Source organism: Onychomys torridus, chromosome 9 (assembly GCF_903995425.1).
Source record: "Onychomys torridus chromosome 9, mOncTor1.1, whole genome shotgun sequence".
Taxonomy (NCBI): Eukaryota; Metazoa; Chordata; class Mammalia; order Rodentia; family Cricetidae; genus Onychomys; species Onychomys torridus.
Genome location: NC_050451.1, coordinates 4001835 through 4012359, shown reverse-complemented (window position 1 = coordinate 4012359; position 10525 = coordinate 4001835). Strand labels below are relative to the sequence as shown.

At 45.3% G+C, this 10525-nt stretch overlaps 1 protein-coding gene across 12 annotated transcripts in view; it reads left to right on the top strand.

Annotated features, from left to right (window-relative positions):
• The first annotated feature begins 238 nt into the window (after nt 1–238).
• Nucleotides 239–10525, top strand: part of Cacna1d (calcium voltage-gated channel subunit alpha1 D) — a 307097-nt gene continuing 296810 nt past the window's right edge. For all 12 annotated transcript variants that reach the window (XM_036198994.1, XM_036198989.1, XM_036198990.1 and 9 more), the window contains exons 1-3: nt 239–553; nt 2479–2788; nt 6405–6510. In XM_036198994.1, the coding sequence (XP_036054887.1) occupies nt 490–553; nt 2479–2788; nt 6405–6510 (480 nt within the window). In that variant the 5' untranslated portion in view covers nt 239–489. The remainder of the gene's footprint in view (nt 554–2478; nt 2789–6404; nt 6511–10525) is intronic.

Sequence of the window (10525 nt, the reverse complement as noted above, 5' to 3'; positions counted from 1 at the left end):
CGCGGGCGGCGGCGGGGCACCGGGCACCGCGGCGGGCGGACGGGCGGCATGGGGGGCGCGCCGAGCGGCCCGGGCGGCCGGGCGGGCACCACCGCGGCGTCCCTCCGCTAGAGGAGGGGACCAAGCCAATTCTCCTTTGCAGCAAAAAAAAAAAAAAATAAAAAAAAAAATAAAAAAAATAAAAAAAATAAAAAAATAAAAAATTACATGTATATATTATTAAGATAATATATACATCTGATTTTATTTTTTACAAAAAGTTTATTTTGCTCCATTTTTGAAAAAAGAAGGAGCGTGGGTGGCAGGCGGTTTTTATAAATTATCCTTATTTTTGGTTATTTGTCTCTGTCCTTCCCCACCCCCTGCTGAAGCGAAAATAAGGGCAGGGACCGCGGCTCCTACCTATCCATAACCCCTTACCCGTTCTCCCCCTCCCTAACGCTGAGCATAGTGCCCTGCACACAGTAGGCGCTCAATAAATGTTCGTGGATGATGATGATGATGATGATGAAAAAAATGCAGCATCAACGGCAGCAAGAGGACCACTCGAACGGTGAGCAGCCAGAGCCTGGGTACCCGCTGCTAAACCTCATCCTATCATGATCCTCCTCTTCCCAACGCGCCCCCCCCCCCCATCTCCCATGCGCTGGGTGGGTTGAGGGGGTTGGAGATGATGCTTCTGGCTTGGTGTCATCTACATAGAAAGGGGAGATGCGCGGCAGCTACTCTGTTCTCCCCCTTCGGGCCCTGAATGTCAGAGTTAATTCTGCATTTGTTGGGGTGGGGGCGGCCTTTGGGTGTGTGGAGTACTGTGCAGCCAAGGGGCTTGAGTCAGGGGATTCAGGTTCACTGTCCTCGGGCTCAACTTTCCTCTTTCATCGCCCCGAGCGATGGGTGTTTGTCTTCAACCTGAGCCCCCTTTCCAGCCTCTTATCTCTTTCCCCTCCTCCCCGGCCCTGGTTGACCAAGAAGAAGGTCCCTAGTATCATCAGGAACATTCTAGGGTTGCTCCACTTTTACCCCCTGGGTGGTATGGTAAAGTACACGTCCCACCTTTTTTGAGAGAAGCCCAGGTTTTGGAATATGGGGGAACAGGGTCGGGTGGAGTGTGTATTCCCGCTCCCAGCGCCTCTGTGCACACGTCCGTAACCTAGCAATGCCCAGAGAGTCGCTGCCGCTGTGGGGCTCTGCAACTCAGCCTGGCCACAGCACCACGTGCAGTTTCCACACCAGCGGGGCTGGGTCTAGGGAGGTTGGGGTGGCTTTTAGCCAGCCTCCCTCTTTGGAGGTCGTTGGCATCTTCCAACCTCGGTATGCTTGATGCCTTTCCCGGTGAGCGCTTCTCAAAGGCAAAGCTTGGCAAGACTAGTCGCTGAGCTCAGATTGTGTGCTGCCTGCTTGCTTTGATTCTGTCTCAGGCTTGCCGGGCAGGAGACCTGTGATTGCTTTGACTCTGTACTTAGTGATAATTGGTTTTGCAAACGCCCATCCCTCCAACCTCTCTGCCACCACTTTTACTTTGACTTTTGCTTTAGCAGAGGCGATGGGGGCCCAATGTAGGCACCTGTGAGACCTTCCGAGGAATGGCCTGACGCGCAGGGAGGGGAGCTTCACACGTGGAGGCCCCCTTGGGTTTTCGCCTTGTGTGTACCTGGATGCTACTCTACAACAGCTCCAAGCAATGAGATAATTCTCGAATAGGCTTGAGACTCCCTGGCATAATGCATCCTGTCTCTTAGGTGTAGGGATGCAGGCTGACTGGATGCTGGCTTGGCTGCTGCTGCTGCTGCTGCTGCAATTTAAAATGCAAAAAAGCCCTAAAGATGTTTTTCTGTTTTCGGAAGCTTGTGGAGGAAATGAGTCCCAAGCATCATGAATTTTCATTTGCAGGAAGTGTTAGTGCATAATCTAGATATTTGTTATGGGGCTTTTGGTATTGCCTGGTGCCAATGAAGACTTTTTTTTTCCATGTAGAAAAAAAAAATTATTTGTGGCTGTGGAAAGATGTTGGAGGAACACCTTAAAAATGGTTAAGACTATTGAATTATTGGCTGTGTGTGTGTAAGTAATTAATTTCAGAGAAAGGCAGTTGTGCATATCTGTTAGACCATGAGAGATACATGTGTTTTCAGAGTCAGAGAAGACATGGGATAAATTGAGACTAGCCTTAGCTTGTCAGAGAAGATGCACTGAAAGATTCTCTTTGAAGACACAGGTATGAGAGAGCACTAATGTGCTTGGGTGTGGTGCAGCAATGATCCTGCATGATTGACATTCAGAGCAGAGCTCTGTGCACTTTTCCTGTTGTATTGCCTGACCAAACCCCACTGCTTGTGAAAAATAGGACACGAGGTTCAAATGGAAACACAAGAATGATTCCTTTTATTGTTGATGGGCAACACCTTTGCTCTGTAAAGATACTATGGATTGAAGTCTTTTATTTTCATTTTTAAAAATCTCTTTTCATCTTCTCCTCAGAGGCAAACTATGCAAGAGGCACCAGACTCCCTATTTCTGGTGAAGGACCAACTTCTCAGCCGAACAGCTCCAAGCAAACGGTCCTGTCTTGGCAAGCTGCAATCGATGCTGCTAGACAGGCCAAGGCCGCCCAGACCATGAGCACCTCTGCACCCCCACCTGTAGGATCTCTCTCCCAAAGAAAACGTCAGCAATACGCCAAGAGCAAAAAACAGGGTAACTCGTCCAACAGCCGGCCTGCTCGCGCCCTTTTCTGTTTATCGCTCAATAACCCCATCCGAAGAGCCTGTATTAGTATAGTGGAATGGAAGTATCCTTTTTCTGTGGGAAGTCTTCTCACTTGCCATCTGTGCTTCAGAAGGACTTGCTGTCTGCACTGACACTTAGCACAGCTTCTGTAGCATTCTGGAATGTGAGCAATAGAAGCTGCAGGCAAGGGGTCTCACACAGCTTCCTCTCTTAGCTTGTGGAGGGTGGCTCCATGGGTATATTTAGCCTTGACATCTGTGTGTGTGTGTGTGTGTGTGTGTGTGTGTGTGTGTGTGGTGCTGGGAGAAGGGAGTAAAGACTGCAACTTCAAAGTGGTAGGGAGTTAAAATATGAAAGTGACCTTTGGTTTTAGGATACCAGAGAGTTGTTTTAAAGCTGTTATATTTTCTGGGGGCAGTTATATTCATTTAGCTTGTTGAAAATGAGGTAGGCTGATTCAAAAAAAAAAAAAAAAAAAAAAAAGATTGAGACTATTTTCAGTCTGTACTGGAAGTGACCTTTAGTGGAATCTTCTGGTTCCAACAACTAGAATTTGCCTTTGCAGCTACAGTGAACGCTATGGTTCCTTCTGGCTCTGCTCTTTGGCGATTTGAATGGATCAGGTAGCTGTAAACATGAACATTTGCTTCCTAGGGAGGGATTACTTTTGATATTATTACTACTTATTATTGGCTGATCAATGCCATGACTTCCTGGAATTTCCTTTTGATAAACTCAAAGGAAAAAAAAAGCCGTACAGCCATGAGTGCTCAGAAGTTATGCAGGGGAGCCTGGTGAGCATTGCTTCCTTTCAGCACTGTGAGTGACAGTCAGTTCTCAGGGAGGAACTGGCGGGTGCTGCACATGTGTATGTATATATATCCAACTATATCCTTAGACTGGACTGAAGTCACATTTCTGGGGGTCTCTGTACTTTGAAAACTGAACTTTCATCACTCCCCAGGATGGTTGCCATGCCCCAGATCTTAGAAAACAACGTTGCTTCTACCTGCCTATTCCCTTCTCCAGATCTGGGGGCCAGGCCCCAGCACCTGGAAAGGTTGGCTGGAGCCTTCTCTTGAGCAAATGCTTTCTAATTAATCATCATGCTTCTTTGGGCTGGGTAAAATAAAGCATTCCCTTTTTCCCAGAAGGGTGTTTGGGGCCGATAGGCCCTCTGAGTATTTCCTGGCAGCAAGCAGGGGTGTGTGTGTGCAGCTTTGCTCAGGGGAGGGAGAGGCCATGTTGTATGATTGCTGAAGACCTCTAAAAATCTAGGTTCCCACTGAGGCAGCTGTCTGCATGATCTCTGTCTTAGCTCGTTTATTTTGTCTGCTCATGGACAGGAGTTAAAATGAAGCAACTGTCTAGAAAGGTTTTGGAGAGAGCAGCTGAATGCCAGGACAGAATATGAAGGTTTTCACGGGCTTTTTCTTTTTAGCACAGATGTCTCTCCTCTAGAATGAGTTATGGTGTCTCACATACTTGGGGCTGTGGGTGTGCATTTTCTCTTTAAATTCTCTAGTCTGAGGACAGAACACTCAGATAGGCCAAGAGGGGGCTGCTAAGTTAGGGATGTGCTTAGGTGGTCTCACTGGAATTGAGAGGTGGTGTGAACTTGCTGGAAACACATCCTCCTTCTGAGGTTGGTCTGAGGTGTCTTAAGACCTCTGAGTAGAGTCAGTCATTCCTTGTCTGTGGAGTGAGGTGCTATTTCCCTTTGTGCACAGGAGTTTGTACATATCAGTTTATATGTCAGAATGAATTCCTGCATCTCACCACTAGCTCTTTCTTCAGTTACCTGATGCAAGTGTGTGTACAGGGCTTAGGAGACATGGCTGCCAGTTCAGGATGTCTGTATACAATGGGACCATTTCTATAACAGGTAGATAGTAAATGACCCCTGTTTCATTTTAGGGAACAGCTTATACACATCTTTCTTCGGCAGCTCAGTCAGTCCCAGTTAGCCCTGGGAGAAGACAGTTTGTTGTTCTAGGCTGGCAAGAGGGTGGAGGTGGGGCAAGATGTTCCCCTTATCAGAAGCTGTCTGCTCAGACCCACCTGTTTCTTGTAGTGGGAAGATATCCTCTACTGTTGACTGGAACTAGAACACTGCCAAGAAAGAACCACCCCAGAGTCTTACATTTACCTTCCTGAGCAGTGTTGGCAGTTCTGAGATTTGTAGGTTTATCATTTTAGATATTTATTGAGAAACAGGAGAGGAAGCAAGATTGTGTGGGGGAAGGGAAGTACTAAGTGTGTCTTTATAGGGAATGACTTCAGGGCTGTTGACTTAAAGTGTCAGAGGGGACCTGCAAAGAGGAAAAAAAAAATGAAAAGAGAATTTCCGAAGTCTTCCTAAAGTCAGATCCCTGGGTAAAAGATTTTATAACGGAGTTGAGAAATCAATATGATTAAAGCTAACTGGCTTAAAAATAAACCCATCAAAGTTAGTAAGAGGATAATGCTATTCCTGTCCAGTGAGTTATCCGAGCTCTTCAAAGAGGTGAGGCTCATGGACCCCGAAGCTGTCTGCCTCCAGACAGGCAAGGGGCATTTGTTTCTTGCGTACTTTGGAGGTTCCCTGAAGGCCACCGACAGGAGACTGTTCCTATCCCTGAATCTTTAGCACCTGGAGGGATTTAATAAGACTGCTGCCTTGCCTCTTGAGGGGAAAAGGTTATTATACATGAGCACTGTTGAAATTCAAGCCCAGGAATTTGCATATTAGGTCCATGCTCAACAAGCCTGCTGTTTGAAAAGGGCTAGGAAATAGCTACTTGGACAGACGTCAAGCTTTGTGTAGAGAGTGTTGACAATGTCTTTACTAATAGAATGTTTAAGCAAGTGTCTGTTAAAGGCTCATCTCAGGGTGACTCTTCCAGACAGCCCTCCAAGATTTTAAATCGTTAGAGCCTATTTTAAAAGTGTCTGGTGCTGATTTCTGGTGGCTTTTAAATTTAATTTGTTTATAAATTGAACACAGAAACAGCACATTATGAAGTGAGCAGAGCCTAGCTCTAATCTGAAACAGTTACAGTTATTGATTACTCTGGTAGAGAAGGCAGAGGAGAGAGCTGGCAGCCTGATGATCACAGCATCTGAGGGGCTGGGATGTGTTATCCAAGCTCACAGAGAGGATGGAGATAGTGCTTTTGCCTGGACAGTCCCTATCAGGAGTTTAGACTGACCCAGTCAGGAATAGCCTCTGAGAAAATGGCTCTAACCCAGTGGCAAGGATCTGAGGGAGAGGTCAGTGTCATAATGCTTACCTTTGTGTGTCTATGACAGGTGATTTAGTAAGATCCTTGCCACTTTCCAAAGCACAGAAAGCAGAGACCCGCTCTACCCAGTGACCCAACTAACTGCTCTTTACTTCCAGGGTTTAATACACAATATGCATCAAAAGAACCAGTGTGACATGATCCTTGCAGTAGACGAAAAGGCTGAGGGGAAGTCACAGGATAGGACAATCTACTGTGAGGGACAGAAAAAGTCATTTCTGCTGAAAACTCAGTAGTCAGAGAATGATGTGTCTGTGGGTAAAGGGATGGGTGGTGGGTGATAGGTGGGTGGATTTCATTTTAAAAGCAATTCAAGTGTGAATGATTGGGAATGTGATAAGAGGGATGTCCGATGTTTGCATAATGCCTATATACCTTAACAAAAACTTTCAGACCATTTGACATATTTATATTATTGGCTATTTTTGCCAATTGTGTGGCCTTAGCTATTTACATCCCATTCCCTGAAGATGATTCTAATTCAACAAATCATAACTTGGTAAGTGACTTAGAATTCCTTCTTGCTATGGTATACAGTTACCCTCTGCCTCGTACCTAAGCTGGCAGCCAGCTTTGTGCATGATGTAGTTTACAGTTATGAACACTGTATTTTCCAAAGCTTTGTAACAGTGGGGCTATGTTGTTGTTACTGGTTTTTAGGTTTGACCTGAATTCTTAGTTTTATGCTGAATGAAAGTGTTCGAAGTCATGAGTCTTATATAAATAGAGATGGAACTTTTATGGAAGAAATTTGTAGAAGGGTTTTAAAATAACTTTTCTCTCTGCACAGGCTTTTGGTACATAATATTAGCTTTTAAAATTCCAGTGTTGTTTTTGAGTAGTGGATACTGTGGTTAATTTTCCTGGTAGATAAGAATTATCATGGATTTTGCATGTAAACTATTAATTTTTATAGCTGTAGAATACAACAGACCTAATTATATAGAATACAGTTTGGGAACTGAATCAGTTTGAAAGTGGAGTTATACCCTGTGGCCTACAAAAATACTCCCAAGTAGATTTTAGAACAAATCGTGGTTAAATGCTCCAGGATGTTTCCATATACTTTATTGCCCTCTTAAAAATTTATTGTGTACATGAGCTGAGAAAAAATCTCTGGGAAGTTGTGCAGTTAAAAAGCAGATTTCACTTTGTTTAACTCAGCTAGTCACTGAAAGTAATTGATTATGTATTCTTTAAGCTTTTTTTTTTTTTTTTGGCAGAAGACTTTGATATCATGGAACTAGTATTTCATGGAACTTCCTTTTGGGAAAAGTTGATAGAGTTTTTAAAAAGAAAGGCACTGAAGAACATTGGGTTGAAATTTGGATCTTGTCCCACTCAGCTGCCCACTGGGCATGTGCAGGGACACATCTCAGACCTTTCTACATTGCCATTCAGCTACCTGGCAGTTACGGAGACTGGCTAAGATCACTAGGATTATTTAAAAACATGTGACATTCTATTGTCTTTTTTCTCTGATGCAGAAGCCGTTTCAGTTTTTTGTTTTTTTGGCCTTGCTGCATCCCTCTTGCAAGGGCTAATTCTTCACAATCGGAAGCCATGCAGAATGGTAGACGAAGGAGGGAATTCTGGGTGTCAGGAAGCTCAGCTCCTCTTTTAGTTGGTTCCATTTGCTTTGGATTGTGGTGTGGAAGCATTTAAACCAGGCAAAGGCAAATGCTCTATGCACTAGGTTTTCCCTGGTCAGGCAGAGCTTGGCTGGCAGTCTGAGGGGAAGCTATGTTTTTATGAATTTGGCTTTCATGGTTTATGTTCAAGATTTCTTATGACATTTTAAATGCAGTGTATATTTCAGGTGTAACATGTCTGTTTGTATTTTGGGTTTTGGCAGTTTGCTTTCTAAAGAATTAAAATTTTTGACTGTTATTCCTGAAAACTATGGCCTAGTAAGAATAAACACACACACACACACACACACACACACACACACACACACACACACACACACCCCTACCTACCTACCTACCTACCTACCTCTTCTGTAAGAGATTACCTGTGAGACTTTGGACATTTTAAATGACCGTTGGTTCACTTGTAGACTTCAGATTATCATTTTGAAAAGGGAAAGTGGAAGTGGCAGAAAGTCCCCATCCATGGGGATGGGTCATCATCGTCTAGGCCACAGATGGTGTCAGCCTTGTTACCAAATTTAACGACGGGAATGGTGACCCAGTTTGTTGCTTTCTGTAGCTCAAGAGAAATGATTAAACAAACTTAGAAAATAAATACCTTTCAGAATGGCAGATTAATTTAGAGCAGTGGAATAATTAATGTAGCTGAATGCGTAAGCCAATTAATATTCAGATTTGCTTCCTCCTGAGGAAATTCAGGACTGATAGACGTACCAGACCATTTGGACGTCTCAGCTAAGAAGTGAGCAAATACAATATGGGGAAAGAGCTAAATCTCCCTCCTCCCCCACAGCCCTTCATAGTGGGTGTTTTCTGGGTAGTTCTAAAGTACTGAACTTGTTCTGACCGGAGGTGGGGCGTGTATTAGCTTGGCCAGCCTATCTAAAAACCAATAGATATATTCCTTTGATTTCTTCACTGAACATCCCTAAACTCCGGGCATTAAAGTTCCTGTCTTGCTTTCACTTGGACTGTCACATGGTCAGATGAGTTTATACACTGTCTGACTTGAAACATTTCCTTTCCCACTGTGGGAAGGGAGGATCTTGGTGGATTTACCCCTGACTCTGAGCAAGGTCCCATGCCTGTCCTCCCACCAGGGAGTCAGGTTTTTTTTAATTTTTGATTTTTTATACATTTGACCCAATTTGGACCGAAGCGATTGCTCTATTTTTGGGATGGGTTTAGAGGCAGCCAAGCAAAGCTTCTTTTTCATCTGTAGTAAATACCTCTCATTTAATATGAGTGATAGAGCAAAGGGAAGAGGCCAGCATGGGTTGCAAAGCTGGATGGGGCGGGGCTCTGGCAGTTTTCTTTGCCTGGGAGCTTGGTGAGAAGATGTGTGACAAGTCCTTAAACTGAGATACAGGGCTAGATGATGGCTGATGTGTCTGCCTATTTCACATGAATGAAATGAATACTTTCGTGAGTTAAGAACTGTGACCATCCCCCTGGGGTCCAGTCTGTGTTGGGTCTGTGCTGTGTGTAAACACACCCAGCGCTGGGGACTTGGAGACTACCTTGGTGGCAACAAGTTTTCCCAGGGTTAGAGTGTTACTATTGTTATTTTTTTAAAGCATGAACAGCAAGTCTCTATGCAGCTCTCATTTGTGGACTTGCTGAGTGGAGGCTGAAGCCATGGAAACCGTGCAGCTCATTGGGTTCCCACAGTAATACCCCTCCTGGTAGCAGTACTTCCTCCGTTCCACGTAAAGTGTCTATCATTTCCTTTGTCTTCTTGCTGGCACCAAGGAGAGCAGCTCTTCAGTGTCAGGTGTTGGAGTGGGGATGATCGAAAGGTCCGTTTCCCCGGCGTGGACACACTTTCTTTCATCCATGCTCCAGATTTCAGTTTCCTGCAGGCAAACTGATGTGGTTGAACAGTGGACGACTGTCCCCGGCCCTCTTCCCCCACAGGCTGCCTCACTTCTCTGCCATACTGCAGTCATCTGAAAGGTGGCCCCCACCTCCCCATGCAGAGCACCCTTGCTGTCTGGCTTGGCACCTTGGCAGGGCCTAGCTTCTCCATGACTCAGCTTCCGCACCTCCCTGCTTAGCAGAGGGCCTCCCTCAGACCAGGTCTCATGAAATAAATTTTTAAGACGAACAAAGGTTTGCCCATCTCTTCGTCTTCATCTTGCTCACACGTTTGTATTTTTATGGTGTTGGTGTTTTGTCTTTGTAAAATTCCTGCCATTTTCCTCTTCCTCCCCCAAACTGTCAGATGGTTTTCTGGAGTGACCCTGAGGCTTCTGTGGCTCCCATTGCCCACCGAGGAGAGGCCAAACACCGTGGCTTGGGGCCACCTGGCCTTTGTTGGTCCATTCTCTGCTCCTGAGCTGTGCCTCCTCCATTTGTTCACGCCAAACCCTCAAGGGTATCTCTCTTCTGCTTGTCTACTTCCTGTCTTTTTCTTGTACTGTTTTTCTCCCCTGAGATGACTCCATGGAGCTGCTTAATAATCTCAAGCATAGGTTCCTCTACGACATCTTTTCTGACCCAGATCTGAAGACTCGAACAATTGAGCCTTCCTCTCCTGGTACTTAGCGATTTGTCTTTAGTGATCCACTCACAGCTCCCTGACCCACGCCTGGCACGGTGGTACATAGTAGATGTTCAGTAAGTCAGCGTTTGGGACTGCCAATGGGTATCTCAGGAACAGTGCCTCCATCAAGTGCCCTGTCCTTTCTCTGAGTCACACTGAGGATTTTCCTGGGTGACAGGCCTCTCTGAGGACTCTTTCCGAGCTCTCTGAGATGAGATCAGAGACAGGGCTCTTACACATTGGCAGCTCTGATTCCATGGCTCCAAGTAGCAGATGGTGGTAGGGGCCCCTCAGAGAAGCTGTTCTGGGGTACA